The 22271-nt window shown below is 48.2% G+C and overlaps 1 protein-coding gene across 6 annotated transcripts in view; it reads right to left on the bottom strand.

Moving 5' to 3' along the window:
- Nucleotides 1-22271, bottom strand: part of ARAP3 (ArfGAP with RhoGAP domain, ankyrin repeat and PH domain 3) — a 77106-nt gene that overhangs the window by 38341 nt on the left and 16494 nt on the right. For all 6 annotated transcript variants that reach the window (XR_007246171.1, XR_007246172.1, XR_007246169.1 and 3 more), the window contains exons 5-17: nucleotides 20944-21008; nucleotides 16001-16258; nucleotides 14330-14399; nucleotides 13828-13948; nucleotides 13417-13607; nucleotides 11259-11365; nucleotides 9466-9665; nucleotides 7439-7524; nucleotides 6727-6909; nucleotides 4983-5118; nucleotides 3382-3507; nucleotides 3148-3301; nucleotides 509-611 (exon numbers count right to left, since the gene is read on the bottom strand). Coding sequence is in view for 1 of the 6 variants with exons in the window: in XM_048516053.1 (XP_048372010.1) it covers nucleotides 509-611; nucleotides 3148-3301; nucleotides 3382-3507; nucleotides 4983-5118; nucleotides 6727-6909; nucleotides 7439-7524; nucleotides 9466-9665; nucleotides 11259-11365; nucleotides 13417-13607; nucleotides 13828-13948; nucleotides 14330-14399; nucleotides 16001-16258; nucleotides 20944-21008 (1800 nt within the window). In the remaining 5 variants the exon portion in view is untranslated. The remainder of the gene's footprint in view (nucleotides 1-508; nucleotides 612-3147; nucleotides 3302-3381; nucleotides 3508-4982; nucleotides 5119-6726; nucleotides 6910-7438; nucleotides 7525-9465; nucleotides 9666-11258; nucleotides 11366-13416; nucleotides 13608-13827; nucleotides 13949-14329; nucleotides 14400-16000; nucleotides 16259-20943; nucleotides 21009-22271) is intronic.

Genomic DNA, 22271 nt, shown 5'->3' with positions numbered 1-22271 from the left:
GTGGGTCAAATGGTGAGGCCTGACCAGAGGTCCTGCATGTGGGATGAAGCAGGACTGATGGGCAGAGGAGATGGGCCAAAGATGGGTAGAGGAGATGGGCACTCTGCACCTGGTGGCTTCCAGGGCGGGATGGCTGGAAAGAGGAGGTGCCGAATATGACTCAGGCAGGATATGACCCAGGCAGGAAGAAGAAGAAGAAGAAGAGTTTGGATTCATATCCCCCCTTTCTCTCCTGTAGGAGACTCAAAGGGGCTTACAATCTCCTTGCCCTTCCCCCCTCACAACAAATGTCCTGTGAGGTAGGTGGGGCTGAGAGAGCTCCGAGAAGCTGTGACTAGCCCAAGGTCACCCAGCTGGCGTGTGTGGGAGTGCACAGGCTAATCTGAATTCCCCAGATAAGCCTCCACAGCTCAGGCGGCGGAGCGGGGAATCAAACCCGGTTCCTCCAGATTAGATACACGAGCTCTTAACCTCCTACGTCACTGCTGCTCTGGTCTCTTCCCATTACCTTGCCAATGGCACTGGCCCAAGACTGCAGCGTGCCCGGCTTGTCTGCCCCTAGTAGCTGTACTCGGTCACTGCTTAGAAAGAGTTCCAGTGTGAAGGGAAACCTGCGGGAGCAAGCAAAGGGGTCACAGAGGGCCGAGTTCTGAGGGAAGCAATTCCTTCTTCTCAGGCCCACCCTGGATAAGACTTTTAAAAGAGTTCCAAAGAGAAGCAAGAGTGCAAGGAAAGGCCTCCCGGATTAGATGAAGAGTTTATTCCAGCCAACGTCTAATTCCCCAGGTTAGCAGTGTGGCTAAAATGTTCTCCCTGTGGGCAAATAGTAGCTCTAGATTTGGGGGAATTGGCACTGGGAGTATGAGGCAGGAATAAAGTGTTCATGGCCCTGTTCTAATTTTGGGGAGGGATAAGACTGCGGCTGTTGTAAACAATGGTAAAGAACATTGCATTGCAATTTGGCCTTAAATGCCCAGCTGGATTCAATGCCACTGTTTAACCATTTTTTAAATGTTCCTTAACCTGAAAATGTTCCCTAACCTGAAACATCACTAAAAATTAATAATCCAAATAGTATTATGACCTTCTATTATTATTATTATTATTATTATTATTATTATTATTATTATTATTATTATTATTATTATTATTATTAATAATAATAATAATAATAATAATAATAATAATAATAATAATAATAATAATAATAATAATAATAATGAAAAATAGTAGCAGTAGCAGTAGTAGTTTGTTCCCTAACCTGAAACATCACTAAAAATTAATAATCCAAATAGTATTATGACCTTCTTTTATGAATAATAATAATAATAATAATAATAATAATAATAATAATAATAATAATAATAATAATAAATAGTAGTAGTAGTAGTAGTAGTTTGGACTTATACTCTGCTTTTCTCAACCGTAAGGTCTCGCAAAGCAGCTGTACAAACTCCTTTTCTTTCTCTCCTGTCTTATCACAGGGCACCTTCCCCAACTACATAAACATGATCTGGCTCTAACATAAATTAATTTGAAAGTGCGATAGATTCCAGGACTTTGCTAACATGTAATTAAGAAGAGGCAACTTGAATAGAAAGAGAAGCAAAAGAGAGAGAAAGAGCCCTTCTGACTGGATAGAGGAGAGAGTGCCGGTTAATCTGTGGGTAGCTATTTTGAGGCAGTCGGAGAAGAGTTTTGGAGAGGCAGAGGTTGAATGAACAACTTTATTGGTGGAAAGCTTTGCTTTCTGAGGGGATTGTCAGACAGATGTGGTTGGCTTGATCTGTGTTCCATGGTAGCAGTTTAACACAGACTCACACAGGGATATTGTTTATTCTTGCAAAAGATAGAAAGGGTGAGGCAGTGAGGCTTCTAATTCAATCAGTACCCAAAGAGGGAAGGGATACTTCTGACGATCAGAAGATAAAATCTTGATAATCATCTATGTGAACAGGGAATAATCTTCTGGTAGATTATTCTTAGTCTGGTGTTTATTTTCATTTTCTTTTATTAGATTTAATATCCCACCATCCCTGGCTGAAGCTGGGCTCAATGTGGTTACCACACAAAATTCCAATCACAGTCATAAAACAATTTCCAATTTAACAAGTTAATAAAAGTATTCACAGATGGCGACTAAATTATCAAAGGACTCTCAGCTTGTATTATAATGTTAGACCAAACTGCTAAAGATGTTTCCTCAGGGTAAAAGTATTCATTCAAACTATCTATAGGTGACAGAGTTCTGATAACTTTGGCAACTGAAGATGCACAGGTCTAAACAGAATTATAAATTCCTAAAGAAAAGTGCCAGCATTTTAAAACTTCCTGTATATTACTCGTAATATCTTGCCAGGGACTGAGAAACATGTTCAAATTTTGTAACAGTGTCTACATTGAAACAGCAACATTACTCTGTAAATAATTGCCTGATATTGAAACTTATTTTTTTTCTCTTTGTGACAATGCCATACAACTTAGCTGGTTATAATACATTTTTCTAGGGCCGTTTCTGCACGGGCGGAATATGGCGGCCTGGGGACGGCAAAAACGCCGTGATCCCTCAGGGCCGCCATTACGTGCGCACAGGCGGCGCCAGGGTCAGGGGCCGGTGGTCCCCAGGCCTCGGCGATGTGCCGGAGGGCCGGGGACATGCCGGGTCGGCCGGGCGCCAGCACTCCGTGGCGCCAGCGTCCCGGCTCTTTCCAGGACCGTCCATGCCGGGCCCGGGTCCCAGCTGTCATCGGGTTGGCACGCAGGAATGCGCCCGACCCTGGCAGGCTTCCGCCTCCGTGTGGAAACAGCCTTGGGGTTTTTTAACCTGTTTGAAAGCCTGTAGTGCCAATTCATTTCTGACAAGGCATAGAGTGAGGAAACACAGTGACATTTTACAACTTTCTGGGAAGGACTGAGGGGGAAAAATTCTAGTTTATTGTACAAATATATTTTAATTTTAAGGGTGGACATGCTATGCTCATAAAGGAAGGGCTTCTCCGTTCCTGAGGGGACAAACTGATTGTTTTTTGGATTTTTCCTTAGTGTGTCCGAAAGTGTGGGGTCGTCACAGAAGGCTACCTTGAAAAATGGATAGAATGGAGAAGAACGTGAGCTATCTGAAGGAGAGAAAGAGAGACCCACAAATACCTGTCTGAGGAGCCAGGGCTGGCAGATGCATACGTTCTATTGACGCCCAGTGACATCACTTCCTCCATTTCTGTCTTCCCCATGGGTTCCAAGCTGCTGTCATTCTCAAAGACCAGAAGACACTTCTCCAGGGAACACCAGACTTTTTGAAATTCTGCATGGGGCAGAAAACTCATCACAATCAACACCTCAGCTACCACAGGAAATGGGTCCCTATCCCATGTATGCACTTACCCTCTCTGCTTTTCTTGGCAGCTGCAAGTTTAGTCATGGTTGGAGCCTTGTAAAGGTAGCCACTGTGGACCACAGGTTGGGTGACCTCATTGTAGACCCCTTCCGGGTTCAGCTCCTCCATGCCACCTATGACAGGTACAGAATCACTCCTAAATCCTGCCCCAGGTATACCCAAGCAGTTTCATGGAATGTACATTTTAAAGGGTTCTGGGGAATCAGGTGGACTGGCAGATAAATGCAAACGTACGCAACAAAGTAGAGGAGAATCCCATTTTTCAAATCATTATTGTCAAAATGTTTGATTGGGGGGAGGGTAACTTTTAAAATATAAAGTTGTCTTTGTATTTTTGAAGGTTTTCATGGACGGAATCAACCGGTTATTGTGGCTGTTTGGCCATATTCTGGTAGTTTTTGCTTCTAAAATTCCACCCACAACCATGGTTGGTATCTGAAGATGCTAGCCATGGTTGCAGATTAAACTACCAGAACGTGGCCACACAGCCAGTAAAGTTGTCTTTGCTCAGGGCCAGAATTCACTTTTTAAACATTTTTAAACATTTGCTTAAAGTTGCCAAAGGATGACTTGTAGTAGCAGGAAAGGGCAGAAATGTTCTCCATAAAAGATGGCTGCATACTCTTTTTATAAAAAGGCAACTTTTCTGGTCTTTGCAAACTTTTTGGCAGAGTATGATAGATGTCAGGAGGACGAGCTATAGCAGCATGTATTGGGATTAAACATCGGATTTGGGTTTAAACATAGTTGAGGGAGTCATCCTCCCCTCTTGCCCATCTGTTTATTTTTGGCAATTTGCCGGCCCCCTCCCGGGGTTAGGACCGGATGCCATCCACCAATTTGAGGGTGGGTTGTACTGTTGCCACGGTTTCAACTGGATTTTATGGATTTTAATGATGGTATTCGATTTGTTTTTTATATACTGTTATTTTCTGTTTTCTATCTGACTTGTACACCGCTCTGAGCCCTTTGGGGATAGAGTGGTCTATCAAATCGAATTAATAATAATAATAATAATAATAATAATAATAATAATAATAATAATAATAATAATAATAATAATAATAATAATAATAATAATAATAATAATAATAATAATAATAATAATAGTTTGGATTTATATCCCCCCTTTCTCTCCTGTAGGAGACTCAAAGGGGCTGACAATCTCCTTGCCCTTCCCCCCTCACAACAAACACCCTGGGAGGTGGGTGGGGCTGAGAGAGCTCTGAGAAGCTGTGACTAGCCCAAGGTCACCCAGCTGGCGTGTGTGGGAGTGTACAGGCTAATCTGGATTCCCCGGATAAGCCTCCACAGCTCAGGTGGCAGAGCAGGGAATCAAACCTGATTCCTCCAGATCAGAGTGCACCTGCTCTTAGCCACTGCTCTTAGCCACTACGCCACTGCTGCTCCCATCATCATCATCATCATCATCATCATCATCATCATCATCATCATCATCATCATCATCATCATCATCATCATCATCATCATCATCATCATCATCATCATCATCATCATCATCATCATCATCATCATCATCATCATCATCATCATGAAGCTGCAGACATAACGCAGAGACTGCACTTACCCGGACCGCTCTGTCGCCGGTCTATCTCAGCCTCTGAAACAGCCTCGTAACTTCCTGCTTCACCTTCTGCGGTAGCTGCAAAGAACTGTAGCATCCTCTGCAGGAGCCCAGGTCCAGAAACAGTGGCACACAGAGCCTGAAAAAGGGGAACCGATTTGTACCACTCAGAAAAAAAAGCCTTCTGCGAATCCCTGGCAACCCACGCTCAGGCAAAGGGAAGTCAGCCACCCCCTAAGCAGCTCTGAAATGTCATAAGAACATAAGAACAAGCCAGCTGGATCAGACCAGAGTCCATCTAGTCCAGCACTCTGCTACTGGCAGTGGCCCACCAGGTGCCTTTGGGAGCTCACATGCAGGATGTGAACGCAATGGCCTTCTGCAGCTGTTGCTCCCGATCACCTGGTCTGATAAGGCATTTGCAATCTCAGATCAAAGAGGATCAAGATTGGTAGCCATAGATCGACTTCTCCTCCATAAATCTGTCCAAGCCCCTTTTAAAGCTATCCAGGTTAGTGGCCATCACCACCTCCTGTGGCAGCATATTCCAAACACCAATCACATGTTGCGTGAAGAAGTGTTTCCTTTTATTAGTCCTAATTCTTCCCCCCAGCATTTTCAATGAATGCCCCCTGGTTCCAGTATTGTGAGAAAGAGAGAAAAATTTATCTTTGTCAACATTATCTATCCCATGCATAATTTTATAGACTTCAATCATATCCCCCCTCAGCCGCCTCCTCTCCTAACTAAAAAAAAAAAGGAGTCCCCCCCAAAAGCGCTGCGAGGAGTTCCTCCCTCATAGGAAAGGTGCTCCAGTCCCTCAATCATCCTTGTTGCCCTTCTCTGCACTTTTTCTATCTCCTCATCACAATGTATTGGAGGAGGGGGGATGGATTCTCTCCTCCTGCCTGTGCACATCCAAGGACCATGCGAGGATCACAGTCCCTGCTCAGTTTTCTCCGAGGCACCGAGCAGACGCCTGATGGCAGAAGGCAGGGGTGTCAAACTCATTTGCTACGAGGGCTGGATATGACATAAATGGCGGGTCGAGCCCTGGGGGTGGGTGGGTTGCTCCTTCACCTGGCCCAGGTTGACATTGGGAGGTAGCTCACCAGGTCAGATTTGGGAATGGGGGGGCAGCTGCCTGGACTGGTAGGTTTGCAGTGAGCTCTCTAGCGCAGATTGGGAGCAGAGGGTTCAGGGGAGTGCCTCAGAAGGCTTGGGGACCAGATAAGCCCTCTCAAGGGGTCAGATCTGCCCCCCCTACTGCGTGTATAAGGTATGCAAAGCCATACCCATAAGGCAGCAGTGGCGAACCTATGGCACGGGTGCCAGAGGTGGCACTCAGAGCCCTTTCTGTGGGCATGCGTGCACAGAGTTCATCATGTGGGGGGGGGCAGAAAATCACCCACACACACACATCTACTATGGCCTGGGCACAATCCTTTACCTCGGAGTAAGCTCGGTTGCTGGCAATGGGGCTTGCTTCTGAGTAAACCCTCCTAGGGTCGTTATTCACCTATTCGAAGCGTTACATGGTTGCTTCACCAAGCTTACTCCTGAGTAACGTGCGCCTCAGAGCCAACTGTTTTTTCTAATCTAAAACCTCAGTATTCAGGTTAAATTGCCATGTTGGCACTTTGCGATAAATAAGTGGGTTTTGGGTTGCAATATGGGCACTTGGTCTCGAAAAGGTTTGCCATCACTGCCATAAAGTATGCATAAGGTATGCAAAGCACAGACGTACCTGCAGAAGGTGTTCCTGGCTGCTGAACTGGGGATGTGGCAAGCGGTAGTGACCATAGCGGTACTTCTGGGTGATGAAGTCCCGCCTCTGCTCAGCACTGGCATCCGGGTACAAGGCCTCAGAGGGCAGGAGGCGAGCGGCCCAAAACCTGTTCACTTGCTCATTCCCCAGCACAATGAATAGCTACGGGAGAGAGGGTTGGGCTGACACCAGAACTATGGTGCAACTTGGAGCAAGAACGTCATCCACATCTCCAAAGCAGACCAAGGACAGCATCTCAATAACAGCCAGCTCTGCACCCCCAAGACTTGCCAAGTTTAAAAGTGCCTCCTGAACTTTTCCCATTAAAGTCCTATTGCTGGGGGAAAGGTCCTCAAAATGTGATGCCACCCATCTTTTCTTACACCTGCCAAGAGTTTTTAGGAAGTGGGTGGGGCCAGGGCTTTTACTCAGCATGCGTCTGCTTGACTATTGTGTTTTGATTGGCTGAGCGGATTTTTAAAATGCTGCCACGGCAACGGCTGCCACCACAGCACAAGAATCTACACTGTGTGAATGAAGTTAGGGCTGGCTCCGCCTCCCGTGGCAGCCATTTTGTTGCTGTGCCCAACCATGCCAGAATTTCAAAGAAATTACAAGAAAGTTAGGGGCACCTGGGCATTCTGCAACCTTCGTTTGGGCCCTTTCCTAGCCTTCTGGAAAGTTTGCATACCTGAACCATCTCGTTGCTCCAGACACTTGTGTCTAGCTTCAGGCTCTGCACCTTAGAAATGCTGGAGCCCAGGCTCCTATGTTGACCTGTGGAAGCAGAGAGACTTGAGAGGATAAAACTGAGAGGATAAAACTCATGCATGTATGAACACCCTTCTAGTTGCATTCAGTTGGACGTAGAGGCCCAGCCTCACTGCCTGATCCAAAGCAAGCCTACCCTTTCAGTTTCCATGGCAACAAGGACTGCAACAGAAAGCCTCGAAGCCAAGTCCTGAGTACTTCCAGGATATCTAGCAGTGGCCAGGCAGTGTGGGACCTGATCCGATTGGGTTCACTTTGTTATCAATGAGGAGTCATGAATGAAAAAAACTGAGGTCTTTTGGGAACCCGCCCCCCCACAAAAAAAACCCCTCTTGCAAACACAAACAATATTTTCCAGAATGTTTGCAGTTCAGTATCATTTTGGCCATCATTTAATGTAACATTTAATGTAATGTAAAGGGTTAAGCGTTTTCTGTGTTATAAAGTTTGGCTAATATCCAAACATGCTGGCCGTTCGTCTATTGTGATTTGATAAAATAGTTTCGATCCAAACAACAGTCTTTAAGAACATAAGAACGAGCCTGCTGGATCAGACCAGAGTCCATCTAGTCCAGCACTCTGCTACTCGCAGTGGCCCACCAGGTGCCTTTGGGAGCTCACATGCAGGAGGTGAAAGCAATGGCCTTCTGCTGCTGCTGCTCCTGAGCACCTGGTCTGCTAAGGCATTTGCAATCTGAGATCAAGGAGGATCAAGATTGGTAGCCATAGATCGACTTCTCCTCCATAAATCTGTCCAAGGCCTTTTTAAAGCTATCCAGGTTAGTGGTCATCACCACCTCCTGTGGCAGCATATTCCAAACACCAATCACACGTGGCGTGAAGAAGTGTTTCCTTTTATTAGTCCTAGTCCTAATATTAGTCCTTTCTTTTATTTACTACGGGATTTGTTTTCGGCTTTCAACTGTTACTTGTTCCTAACTTTCAGACAAGAAAAAATAAAGCTGTTTATGCTATCGTAGTGAGCATAGGGTACAGCAGGTTGTCAGTCCTTGTCATTTTTCCTATAGAAAGGAGAGACATTTCATCGATTTTATCCTCAATCCCTTTCCTAATAATCCCTAACACAGAAGAGGCGGATTACCCACCAGCGCTGGGGCGCATTGTGTGGAGACAGAAAGCGTGTTGGAGCAAGAAATCTTGTCCTGATGCATTTCCTCTTTGTGGTGCACCGAGGGAGGAGGCACGCCAAGGCAAAAATAATCTTTTCCCGATGCACTTCCTCTTTGTGGCATGCAAAGAAAGGAGATGCATCAGTGCAAGATTTCTTGTCCCAGAGAAGTTCCTCTTGCCCCACGCGTCCTTCTCGCTTTCCTCAGCCGGCAGTGGGCAATCGGCCACAGAAGACCAGTGGCATAGGAGGTTAAGAGCTCGTGTATCTAATCTGGAGGAACCAGGTTTGATTCCCAGTTCTGCCGTCTGTGGAGGCTTATCTGGGGAATTCAGATTAGCCTGTACATTCCCACACACGCCAGCTGGGTGACCTTGGGCTAGTCACAGCTTTTTTCGGAGCTCTCTCAGTCCCACACACCTCACAGGGTGTTTGTTGTGAGCGGGGAAGGGCAAGGAGATTGTAAGCCCCTTTGAGTCTCCTGCAGGAGAGAAAGGGGGGATATAAATCCAAATTCCTCCTCCTCCTCCTCCTCCTTCTAGTATTATATCGGGAAAATGTCAGTAACTAAAACTTCTCTTCTGCAACTTGGTTCTGCTCCAATCTGGACAGAAGTAGTTTAAACAGGACAAAACATTCTCCATGAAGTCCATCTCGACAATGTCTCAGCTCAGGCACTGACCAAATGGTAGCAGGCGGAAGGGAGTGAGCAAAATGCCAGAGAGATGAGGTTTGGGATCACCTACAATTTCCAGCTCCACTGCCTGATTATTGCTTGCTTGGGTGGAGTGCATGCCCAGGTCCCCAAGCGCACTTACCTGCGCACTGCTTGCAGATCACCACACACAGGTTGATGGAGGCCCAGTCGGGGTTCAGGGTGCGGCAATCGGCGCAGAAGCGGTTGGCTCTGTTGGACCAGATCTTCTCAGCCACCTCGTAGTCATAGAGCGTCTCAGCGATCGAGTTCTGCAAGGCCTCCATCCACTCCCGCTTCTCTCGCTCGGACTCCGCTCCGAAGCTGAGGGAGCACATTTCAAATTTGGGGTCAAGGTTTCCATCCTCCACCCTCCTTTCAAACCTACCGAACACCTGACGTCCAAACGCACAACACCCAGAGCTCCAAATTCTCCACGACTGCCATTAAGGACAAGGTGTGACTGACTGGCCATTTTACTTTGACCTCTGACCCCTGGAATGAAGCTCCAGAAGTCTGAGGAACTGCCAAATTCCCTAACCACCTAACTATCTGTCAGGCTCTTAGGCCTTTCTGTCCTAATGGTTGTGTTTTGCAACATAGTGAAGCAACCTCCTCGCTCCAACCCCCCTTCCGGGGCCTGAAGCGAAGACTATCACGTGTCCTTGAGACACTTAGAACACATAGCAAAGCTTTTCACATCTCATTATGTTGTTCTATTCATCTGTGGGAAGAATGGATGGGGGGAGATCGAGCGGGAAAACGCGTTGGAATAAATGTGTCTGCAGAAGCCACGGTCCCCAGATCTGGCTTTCTGCAGCAATGGTCGCTAAGAAAGCACAATAAAGGCTACCGAATTCCTTGAGAGCAGGGGTGGCCAACCTATCTCACTCCAGATGTTCATGGACTACAATTCCCATCAGCTCCTGCCAGCATGGCCAATTGGCAGGGGCTGATGGGAATTGTAGTCCATGAACATCTGGAGCACCATAGGTTGGCCACCCCTGCTCTAGAGTCTGAATTATTGACTGTTGTTCCAGAACCTCACACTATCCTAGAATCCATTCCGCAGTCCTCCAGTTTATTCATCATGACATCATATGGGACCCTGTCAAAAACTTTACTGAAATCCAGGTTAACAACATCAACAGCTGGTTGTGGTGAGTTTTCCAGACTGTGTGGCCGTGGTCTGGTTTTGTTCCTAATGTTTCACCTGCATCTGTGGCTGGCATCTTCAGAGGTGTATCACAGAAGGAAGTCTGTTACACGCTGTGTCCAGTGAGAAAGTTTTAGAGGGGTATAAACTGTCATGTCTCCAGGTGGGGAACCAACAGCATTCCCTTGATCCAGTAAGCTTGACACTTGATCAAAGAAGGAAACGAGGTAAGTCTGGCAGAACCTGCTGCAGACAAACCTGTGATGACTTCCCCTGATCACCAAGTTATCCTTCAGATGCTCATAGACTGATTCTTTATGTTTTCCCAAACTGTCTTTATGTTTTCCCAAACTGTCTTTATGTTTTCTCAAACTGTCTTTATGTTTTCCCAAACTGTCAAAGTTTCTCCATTTTCACCCAACAGTTGGCCAACCGCCTCTTTTATTTTGCGTTCGCTCCTCACATATCGAAAGATTTTCTTGTTGTAGCGGGCCTCCTGGGCCCACCTCAGTTTTGCAACCAACCGACAATCCCTCTCAACCAGTGGTGGGATTCAAATAATTTAACAACAGGTTGTTTACAAGCACCATTTTAACTACCGGTTCTGCTGAAGTGGCGCGAACCGGCTGAATCCCACCACTGCTCTCAACCCTCCCGTGCATGGCAAGGACAGTCTTCGGCCAGGCTGGAACAAACAGGGCTCCAGCAAGCTCTCCCAAGTCTTGTAGTCTTGAGACCCCAACTGACCCAGTGGAGGTTACCTGAAGATCTTGAGGGGAGTGATGAGCTCAAAGCTGCGGCCTTTTGCCTCCCGAATCGTGGAGCCCTGCATCTCGATCAGGCAGATGGCGATGCCGATTTTAAAGAACTGTGGACAATGTTTTGACAGGAATCAGCAGAATGCAACTTATAGTAATCACAATGCCCTCATTGAAGCTGTGAGCTCTCCCTTCCCCAGAAAACCACCAGAAATTTTCAGCAAAGAACCATTTTGCTTCCTGTTTCCTCTGCTCCCCAGCCTGAAACTGACTGTCCTGACCTCACATTAAAGGCTCTTGGTCTTGTGCGAGGTAAACTAACCTTTCCCGTGGACTTCCTGACCCTTTTTGGCCCTGGGATCCCACACTGCTGCTCTGCAGTAGCCTCCCTTGTCCCAGACTTGCCCATTTTATGCAGACCAACTTCTGAGGTTCTCTCTGTGCCCTCTTGGAGCATCTGACCCAACAATGACTGAAAGCCAACAAATTTGCCTGCCTCAGCCCTGCCGTGAAATCACATCCCCTGATCAGAGCAAAGCAGTCCTACAGAGAGGTGTATTGGGGGAAATGGCACCTGGAGACAATTCCTTCTCCAGGTGTCCCCCCCCTGCGTCCCCCCCCCCCATGTGCAGGCCGGCTTTTGAAAGCTGGAGCCCTGCCTCTGGCCTCCGTGCTTTCAAAAGCTCCGGCTTTCAAAAGCCAGTCTGCAGGGAGGCGGGGTGGGGGTGGGGCTCGGTGGTGTGCGCCTGGGAACATGGGTGACCCTATGTCCCTATAGGTCAGTGGTGGCAAACCTATGGCACGGGTGCCAGAGGTGGCAGAGCCCTTTCTGTGGGCACCTGTGCACAGAGTTCATCATGGGGGGAATCACCCCCCCACACACATCTAGGCTAGCCTGGGCATGATCCTTTACCTGGGAGTAAGCTTGGTTGCTGGCAATGGGGCTTGCTTCTAGGGTCGTGATTTACCCATTCGAAGCATTGCACGGTTGCTTCACCAAGCTTACTCCTGAGTAACGTGCGCCTCAGAGCCAACCATTTTTCCTAAACTAAAACCTCAGTATTCAGGTTAAATTGCCATGTTGGCACTTTGTGATAAATAAGTGGGGGTTGGGTTGCAATTTGGGCACTCGGTCTCGAAAAGGTTCACCATCACTGCTATAGGTGGTACGCCTCTGGTCCTACAATGGAGCATGTGTGTGTGGATGGGGGGAGGTGCACCTTATCCTTTTCAAGGAAAAAAAAATCTCGAAATGAGAGAAATCTTTTTCTTCCATTCCTCCAGTGTAAGAAGCAGAAACACCACAGCGGTCCATTGATCCCCCTTTCAACACCCAAGAGAGATACAGTGCTATCCCAGAATGCTTTGGAAGAGTCTGTACACAGCACTATGTAACCCATAGCTGTTTACTTTTCAATGGGTTTTCCCCCATAGTTTTTTGTTTACACCTGGGATCTGCCTACTGCGAAGTGTTCCCAGCTGAGCCAATCTGCCACTCTGCTTGCCCCCTTGTTTCTTACTCTCTCCGTGTGACCTCCATCTGCCTCTTTGTTTTTTGATGCTGCCTGTGATCTTCTATTAATTTATTGGACCGTGTAAGCTTTATGTCAATTTCAGGGTCTCTTGCTCCAGTGATAAGACTCTCAATGTGAAAATGAAACAACCACATAAACAGCCCTTTTGATCCTTCCAAAGGGGTGGTTGAGAGTGGGAGAAACTGCTGTTATGTGGGCAGGGGAAGGCTGGAAGGAGGAAGAAAACCCGAAGGAAGCAAAACACACTTCCAGATCTATTTTGAAATCCCGGAGATTCTCTAATCTGATAGAGCAGTGCTTGTCAAGGGAGAAACGCAGTGGCGTAGCGCCCAGGGGACAGGTGTCTTGCCCCGGGCACACGCTGGTGTGGGAGAAGGGCGTGGCCATGACATGGGTGTTCTAGGGCATAGTGGGGGCCAGGGTGTGGCAGGGGTGTAGGGCACAGACGTGCCCTGGGCGCAGTTCCCCCTCACTATGGCTCTGGGGAAACGTGTCCACAACTGAGAATCCAACCCAAAGGGAACGTAAGATCAGTGCGAAAAAGACCACATGTGCATAAATGGTGACAGACTGCCTAGAAAACCCCTGACACAGGATTCCTAGCGTTGACAAGCTCTGATGCTCACCTGCTCGCTTTTGTACAGCCACAGCTCGGACAGGATAAGAGCTACGAAGACCTTGGACTTGTAGCTCTTGAGCTCCAGGTAGCCAGATTTCTGGATCAGCTTTCCACTACTGCTGGGGGGAGGCCGGGGCGAAAGCAGGCGTTGCTCAGTCACCTTCCGCTGCAGGGTGCTGCACCAGTCATTCCGCTGTGCTGCAAGAGTAGAGAGACAGAGAGCTGCAGGAGCTTTGGAAAATCACAGGCTGGGTACTGAGAATCAGAGCACCATTGCTGGCTTCCTCATAGTGGCGTAGCACCAAGGGGGCGGGTGCATGGTTGGAGTGTTCTGGGCCATGGTGGGGGTGTGGCAGGGGCACAGGGCACACACATGCCCTAGGCGGAGTTCCCCCTTGCTACGGCTCTGCTTCCTCACCTTCATTTTCGGCGCGGAAGACAAAGATCCTGTGACTCGTGACGACCTGGAACTTGTTGTCCTTGGTGGGACGGGCCATCTCAATGACAGAGAGGGGAATCAGGCCTTTCGGGTAGGGCTCCTGCAACAGCCCAAGCAAGCAGATTACAAGCACCGTCTCCTTGCGGCTGGCATCACTCCATTTTAAGGGGGCTCTACTGAACCTCTCTTCCCACTGGACAGTTACGCGACTTTGACTTCCCTCCTACCCGACTGACCTTTGGGGCCTGGGAAAGAAAAAGAAGGGGGCAAAGTTCATGCCCCTAAGAGCCCAAAGCACATCCTGCTGGGGGGTGGGGGGGAGCTCTTGCTACCATACCACAAACAGCCATGTAGCTCGTCACCATCCCTCCCCCACAATGGCCAGGGCTGTACCTCACTTTAACCAGCTTGGGGCCTTCTGTCCCTTTCCCTAGACACCCAGAACCTTTCCGAGCTTCACAGTCTGAGATTCCGTTCCCACCTTCTCGTTGTTGAAATACATGAGGTTTTTCCCGTCGAATCTGACAAATCGGCGCTGGAAAACGTAGTTCCTGTCGGGAATGAAAGAGGAGCCTTGTAAGACCACTGGCCTGCATCAGAGACCTCCCTCTGCATTGCTAGAGCTCATGCAAAGACAGGTCCTGTCCCCAAGGTGACTCACGATGCCAGAAAAATACCCAGTATCGATACCACCAGAACACAGCCAAACTCAAAACAAGTGAAATATAAAAAACCAACTCTTCTTTTTCTTCAGAGAGAAAGATTTAAAACGCAGGGCCTTTCCAGCAGTGGCACATGACCTTCTAGACCAAGGGTCGGGAACCCGCGGCTCACGAGCTGCAAACGGCTCTTTCCCGCTTGTGGTGCGGCTCCTGGCATGGTCCCTTCCTCCCCTCTCTGGGGCTTTTCCACAGCAATTTCCCTCTCTCTCTTGTCTCTCTCTTCTCCTCTCTCCTAGTCACCTCAGCTCTCCTTTCCACCCTCCACCTTCCCCAGCTTCTTCCTTCTCCTCGGAGCCTCGTTTGGCCACCCCACCCTGTCTTAAATCCTGCCCCAGTGTTTTCTGGGGCGTTTCTCCCCTCGTACTGCAACGAGGCCGGGCCGGGGAGAGGTGTTGCCACCGTGACTCGCTCGGTGGCCTGCCCCCGCAGCTCTCAGCCCGTTGTCCCTCAGGCCGAGGCTGGGCACATTGCCGCCGCCACCGGGGCTCAGGGCTGCGTGGCCAGACCGAGGCCTGCCGCTGCTGGGGCACGCAGCTGCGCCGGCGCCCGGCACCCGGCCCGTCAAGTCTGGGGAGGAGCCTCCGGGCACCCCTGGACACCCACGCTCCCGCATGAATGGGGAGCGTGCAGCCAGCATCCCGGCCTGAGCCGGGCACTGCTTTTTTCTCCACTCCCCTTAGGGTAGAATCCTGAGAAAAAAGCAGCGCCCGGCTTTAGCCAGTGTGGCATCCAGCTTCTTTTGAAATGCCAGCGGGGCCCGGCCACGCGTTGCTGTGGCAATTGTCCTTCTCATCACAGTCCGCAACCCACACAGATGTCCATGCAGGTCCAATGATCCGCAGCATAGCCTTTTGGGGTGGTCAAATGGAATCCCTCTTTCCCTTTTCAATTCACATTGTTATATGGTGGTGTATGTGTTTCACTTCCACTCGTATTACCTAACAGTATTACCTATTTACTGTTTTCACTGCTCATTTCTGGTCATCTGCGTGAACGTTCTAAGGGCATACCAACCCCTCAGGCCACAGACATGCTGCACGAACATTCTAAGGGCGACAGTTAGACACAGCCAGCTTCATGGCCTGGTGCACCAGGAAAAAGACGTTTTACCTGGCTCAGGTATGGACTTTTGGTGATTTGAAGGTCTGATTACCTGCCTGCAACAGGGAGGAACATCATGTGAAAATTTGGGGGCGATCCGTCCAGCCGTTTTGGCGTTAGGGCATGACTAACAAAGTCACTGTTAGCTTTTTATATATATAGATTTCAATTAACATTTTGCATTATGCACACTGCTGTCTGGAGTAATTTACCTGGAAAAGAGTCCAATCAACTATGTCAACAGGCAGGCAAAGAGTCCATTTCTGCTCAGGATCTCACTCAAGCTCTTTCCCTTCCCTGAGCTGCCACCCTCCACACCTGTCACTCACCCTTGTGGGGAGAGCTTGTCCAACCAGCCTCTGAGCACGCTGGCTGGGCGCTCCGACAAGGAGGTGTAGCTGGCATAGGGAGAGATGGTCAAGTCGTCCAAAGCTTCATCCATGTGCAGATGGTCGCAGAGTCCTTGCAGGGAGCCTCTGGCTTGGGGAGACTCCACTGTAGAATAGCCCTCGGGCTCCCTCTGGGTCACAAAGCTGGCCCTGCTCTTCGCAGCCGCATTTATTTCATCTGTGTTGCAGCTTCCGTTCCTGAAAGAATGGGTTGGCAGACCTGTTCCATGAGCCGAGAGCAGCCCATCGGTCTCTCTTTCACTGAAGCTGGGGGTCAGCCGGTCTCTTGGGGGACAAAGGGACCTGACCATCAGAGGCTGCAACCCCATGTCCCATCAAGATACTGCTAGAATATTTGGCATCTCTTGTTTAAGTTATTGCAGGAGCAAGATAGTTGCACCTTCTGGTTGCTGTATGTCAGGGCAGGGCAGCTGGGCAGTTAACTGGTTGACTTAGGGTGACCTTTCATGCTGCATAACATGGTGTAGCGTTCATGTTCCTTACCCAGTGACGTAGGTATAGATTTTTTATGGGGGGGACGGGGGGACCATGCCCCCACCCACCCCTGGGGGTGTGGCCACGCCTTCCCAAGTCCCGCCCCGGCCTCAGTGCTTATAAAAGCAGCTCTCTGAGGCCAGGGACGGCAGACTTCCCTGCCCCCCCGGCTGGGTTTCCAGCCGACAGCTGGCAGTCCCTTCTGCCCTCCCGTCTGGACAGAGCCGTAGCTAGGGGAAATGGAGCCTGGTGCAAAATCTGAGTTTTGCGCCCTCCACTCCCATGGGCAGCCACTGTAATGCTTGAATCCACCCCCAAACAGCATCACTTTCAATGGTGTTTAAACTAGGGAGCCCAGATTCTCCTTTTAAATCCACCTTAAAGGGAGAATCTGGGGTCCCCAGTTAAAACAACATTGAAAGTGATGCTGTTTTGGGGTGGATTATCCCCCACCCAGAAACAGCATCACTTTTAATGTTTAAACTGGGGACCTCAGATTCTCCCTTTAAATCCATGCCGAAGGGGATGGATTTAAAAGGAGAATCTGGGGAAATTTGGGGGGTGCCTGCTGTCAGGGGTGTAATTGTTAAGCTAGCAGCACCAAACTTTCAGGGTATCTTTAGGAGACTCCCCTGATGATACCATTCAGGTTTGTTGAAGTTTGGTTCAGGGGGTCCAAAGTTATGGACCATCAAAGGTGTAGCCCCCATCTTCTATTAGATCCCATTGGAAACCATGGGGGATGGGGAACCTTCTTTTGGGAGTCCATAACTTTGGACCCCCCTGAACCAAACCTAACCAAACCTGGGTGGTATCATCAGGAAGGTCTCTCAAACAATCCCTGCAGTTATGGTGCTGCTAGCCTAAAAACTGCGCCCCCCGCAGGCCCAAAACTGAAAAAACATGTAAAAATACAAAAAAAATCACAAACGGGTGGCGGAGCTTCGGACATGTAATGGTGGGGTTTGAACCCGAGAACACCCCCTTACCTATGTCCTTGTTTTACCTCTCCCTATCTCTCCTCCTTTACTTTCTGCTCCTTGTCCTTATGCTTCATGATTGTATTCTGTGCTGTATTGCTGCATTTTTTTCTTGTTTGCTTATTGTGTAAGAAGAGGAGTTTGGATTTATATCCCCCTTTCTCTCCTGTAAGGAGACACAAAGGGGCTTACAGTTTCCTTTCCCTTCTCCCCTCACAACAAACACCCTGTGAGGTAGGTGGGGCTGAGGGAGCTCCGAAGAACTGTGACTCGCCCAAGGTCACCCAGCTGGCGTGTGTTGGAGTGCACAAACTAAACTGGTTCACCAGATAAGCTAACTCTGTAATTTATAAAGCCAATAAAGGCTTTGGATTGGATTGGAGATAAGCCTCCGCAGCTCAAGTGGCAGAGCGGGGAATCAAACCCCGTTCCCCAGATTAGAGTGCACCTGCTCTTAACCACTACTCCATGCTGGTTCTCAAGCTTATTTGCTTGACAGTGATTTTTAGCACATGACCATTTTTGTCTTCCTCTCTTTGTAAATATACTTTTGTAGCCTGACTTTTCATACTTAGAACTTTATTAAAGGATAACTCCTTTTTATAACTCTGCTGCGTTTTATTTTTTTTCTCTACTAAAGAACTGGGTAGTTTCGGTTATTCTATCAGATACCCCTTTGAGACCCTGAAGATCACACACTTGGGTACTCTGGACAGTGTGGTAGCTATTGCCCCATGAACAGGGTCTCAGAGCATCTCTTAAGTGCATTGGTGGAATCCCTTCACAACTGCCCTGGAGGAGATACACATCTTTTATTTTAAGAACATAAGAACAAGCCAGCTGGATCAGACCAGAGTCCATCTAGTCCAGCTCTCTGCTACTCGCAGTGGCCCACCAGGTGCCTTTGGGAGCTCACCTGCAGGATGTGAAAGCAATGGCCTTCTGCTGCTGCTGCTCCCGAGCACCTGGTCTGTTAAGGCACTTGCAATCTCAGATCAAAGAGGATCAAGATTGGTAGCCATAAATCGACTTCTCCTCCATAAATCTGTCCAAGCCCCTTTTAAAGCTATCCAGGTTAGTGGCCATCACCACCTCCTGTGGCAGCATATTCCAAACACCAATCACACGTTGCGTGAAGAAGTGTTTCCTTTTATTAGTCCTTTTATTATTTTAAATAGTTGGCCTCTACCAAACTTAGAAATTAAGATATATTCTCTAATCTGGAGGCCTGAAAGGAAACACTGTATCAATCTCAGGGTATTTCAAAGTGAGGCCATGGGAAAAAGACAAATGCGATCTTTACCCCCGCAACCCACCCCACCCTAAGGTAATAACCATCTCAGTTAATTACATTCAATCTTTCATACACACACAAAAAAAATAACAAGATCTGCACTCTCTTAGATCAGGTATACCAACTCTTACATCTTTGTTTAATGTCTTTATTTTCCTCACTGTGTCTCTTCTGGAATTAAAACCCAAACAAATGGGCACCATATAACTGTGCTTGTTATTCTAGTTGGGCTATAAAATTCATCAAAAAAGTAATCAATACTCCCCAACTTTCCCCACTCCTTGTTAGCTTGCTGATCAATGAATCATGTCTGAATCTTTTCACTCCAACTGAATCTGTTTTGAGAGATGTCTTATTTCTCCTTCTGTCATTATACATTTTGGGGGGGCGGTTTATAAAGTTAGCCCCAAGAATCTCAGACAGGTTCCAGCTGTTGGGTCCCCAACTGTGCATTGGCCTCCAGCTACTGGCTCCAAACTTCTGGGCGCCAAAATGTCTTTGGGGAGGGTTGTGTGTGTCTTTGCATCAACTCTTTTATCCAAATGCAGGCATGTGTAAATATTGCACCCCACCCCTCCTTTCACCCCACTTTTCACCTTGCCAGCTTTTATGCCTTCTATTGACAAATTCACTAGTGCATGCTTGTGTGCTTCTCTTACCTGTTTTCCTATACTCTCCCCATTTTATGTCAGTATGATGTACTCCGGTTAGGGTCTAGTGGAATTTAGGGTCTGCAGAATGCTTCCTATTTGTGTTTTGTGCGTGTGTGCCTTTACAAACTCTATATTCAGTTTGCTAATTCTCTTTACTAATTCCCCTTTCTTTCTTTCTTTCTTTCTTTCTTTCTTTCTTTCTTTCTTTCTTTCTTTCTTTCTTTCTTTCTTTCTTTCTTTCTTTCTTTCTTTCTTTCTTTCCCCTCCCTCCCTTCCTAAATCCTTCCTTCCTTCCTAAATCCTTCCTTCCTAAATCCATCCTTCCTTCCTTCCTTCCTTCCTTCCTTCCTTCCTTCCTTCCTTCCTTCCTTCCTTCCTTCCTTCCTTCCTTCCTTCCTTCCTTCCTTCCTTCCTTCCTTCCTTCCTTCCTTCCTTCCTTCCTTCCTTCCTTCCTTCCTTCCTTCCTTCCTTCCTTCCTTCCTTCCTTCCTTCCTTCCTTCCCTCCTTCCTTCATAAATCCTTGACTTTAAACCATTGCTCTAGTAGTCTAAGAATCTGCACACCCATATGAAACATTACATTAAGGCTTGGAGCCTGATATACCTCAGTCAATATGATCCCAACAGTATCTGCCCTAAGCACAGGTGCATATAGAGTTCTGACCCCTTACAGGGAGGATGCGCCTATGGTCCCGTATATGCATATCTGGGTTATTTGGGTAACAGTAGCCCCCTCTCCCCTGCCTGCTTCCTCTGCCTGCTCCCCCCAGCCAACAGACAGGATGGGGGTTTGGAAGAGAATCTGCCCCCCTTTCTTTGCGGCTCAGAGCTAATAATGACGTGTTGAAAGCACAGCCCAGTAGGAAAAAAGGTCTGCTTTCATGGCTGCCTTCTGAGAGTGCCTGGCTTTTGATCTTAGCAACAGAAGACAGGGTGGGGGCTGGGAAGATTGAATGCAGGAAGGAAGGAACAGAAAGCCTCCACAGCACAAATATACAAACGTCCCTCCCTCGACTACCGGAGGATCCTTTTTAATCATGAAGGCTCAAAATTGCCTTAAAAAGAAGATTTTCTGTAAAATTCGATTGGGAATTTGATTGTCACCTTTCAGATAAATCTTACAGCCCATTAGAAGACAATGCCTACAATCACCTTCCAGTTATCTCTAATTACCCTACACTAGGGGTGGCCAACCTATGGTGTTCCAGATGTTCACGGACTACAATTCCCATCAGCCTCTGCCAGCCAATCGGCCATGTTGGCAGGGTCTGATGGGAATTGTAGTCTTTGAACATATGGAGCACCATAAGTTGGCCACCCCTGTCCTACACTGTCTAGTATCTGTTGGCATATTCAGATATGGGAAATCCATACGATGCAGCTCTAACCAGTATCTCCACAGACCCTTCCCTTCAGTCCCGTTATTCAGTGGGGAAGGAAAAAAATTGGGACAGGTACTCACAGGGACCCTTCTCCTCTTCCTCCTCCGCCCTGGCTTGGTGCACATTCTGGCAACTCTTCGTATTCCTGCCATGCAAGAAATGATAAAAGTCTGGAAGGAGGTTCACACAGGCTCGGCCTTGGCCTGTGGCTAAGCAAGCTCTGGAATTCAGTCTTGAAGACCCACCCTGCCCAGCAGTCTATGGCCAAAGTGAAAAGCCCGAGGTACCTCTTGATATCCGTTTTGCTAGCGCCACCTATTAACATCTCCTGCCCTCCAGGTTAGGACTTCTACAAACCAGTGGCTTGCCATCAGAGCCTGATGGAGCTTCCTCGGCATCTATTTTGTACTGGTGAAAAGTGCTGCGGAACCTGGAATCCTGCTCGATACCTAGAAGAGCAAGCCGGGGCAGGGCAGCTAGAGCTTGGGGGTGCTCCCAGCTCCTGATCTCCTGTGGGATTAGCAGGTGGCAGAGGTGGCCAGGTGTCCCTTTCCCTAGCTTTGGTTGGTGAGCCAGCTGAAGTTCCTGAGAATTTAATGCTTCTTAGAGGGGGAGAATTTGCGAATGATTTCCCCTCTCCTTTATTCATCATACCCACCAAGCTTGTAAAGCCCAGAGCAAAGAAAAGAAGAAGAAGAAGAAGAGTTTGGATTTATATCCCCCCTTTCTCTCCTGCAGGAGACTCAAAGGGGCTTACAATCTCCTTGCCCTTCCCCCTTCACAACAAACACCCTGTGAGGTAGGTGGGGCTGAGAGAGCTCCGAGAAGCTGTGACTAGCCCAAGGTCACCCAGCTGGCGTGTGTGGGAGTGCACAGGCTAATCTGAATTCCCCAGATAAGCCTCCACAGCTCAGGCGGCAGAGCTGGGAATCAAACCCGGTTCCTCCAGATGAGATACACGAGCTCTTAACCTCCCACGCCACTGCTGCTCCCACAAGCAGGCACGACCATGATGATTAAACAAACGAGTGTAGAAAAGTAAAACGAATGTGATCTGTAATGAAAATGAACATCTTCTGTGTACACCACCTTAGAACAGATCCAAGCAACTGCTACTATGAGGCCGGAGGCTGTTCTGGTAAAGAACCTACAGCAGGGGTGTCCAACTCGGGCACCAAGGGGCTGATGGGAATTGTAGTCCATGAACATCTGAAATGCCTGAGTTGCACACCCCTGACCTACAGTCAGCAGGGCATCCAGATCAGAGCAGACGCGCATGCTTTGGTCTGCAAAAAGGTATAAATATCACTTACAAATAACTATTGGGAGTTGGCTGGTCAGATCTTAAGAAGCTAAGTTGGTTTGGCTCTGTTTAATACTTAGATGGGAGACCACCCAGGAAGTCCAG

Source organism: Sphaerodactylus townsendi, linkage group LG14 (genome assembly GCF_021028975.2).
Source record: "Sphaerodactylus townsendi isolate TG3544 linkage group LG14, MPM_Stown_v2.3, whole genome shotgun sequence".
Lineage (NCBI taxonomy): Eukaryota > Metazoa > Chordata > Lepidosauria > Squamata > Sphaerodactylidae > Sphaerodactylus > Sphaerodactylus townsendi.
Note: the sequence above shows the minus strand (reverse complement) of the source record. Positions and strands in the feature narration are given on the sequence as shown.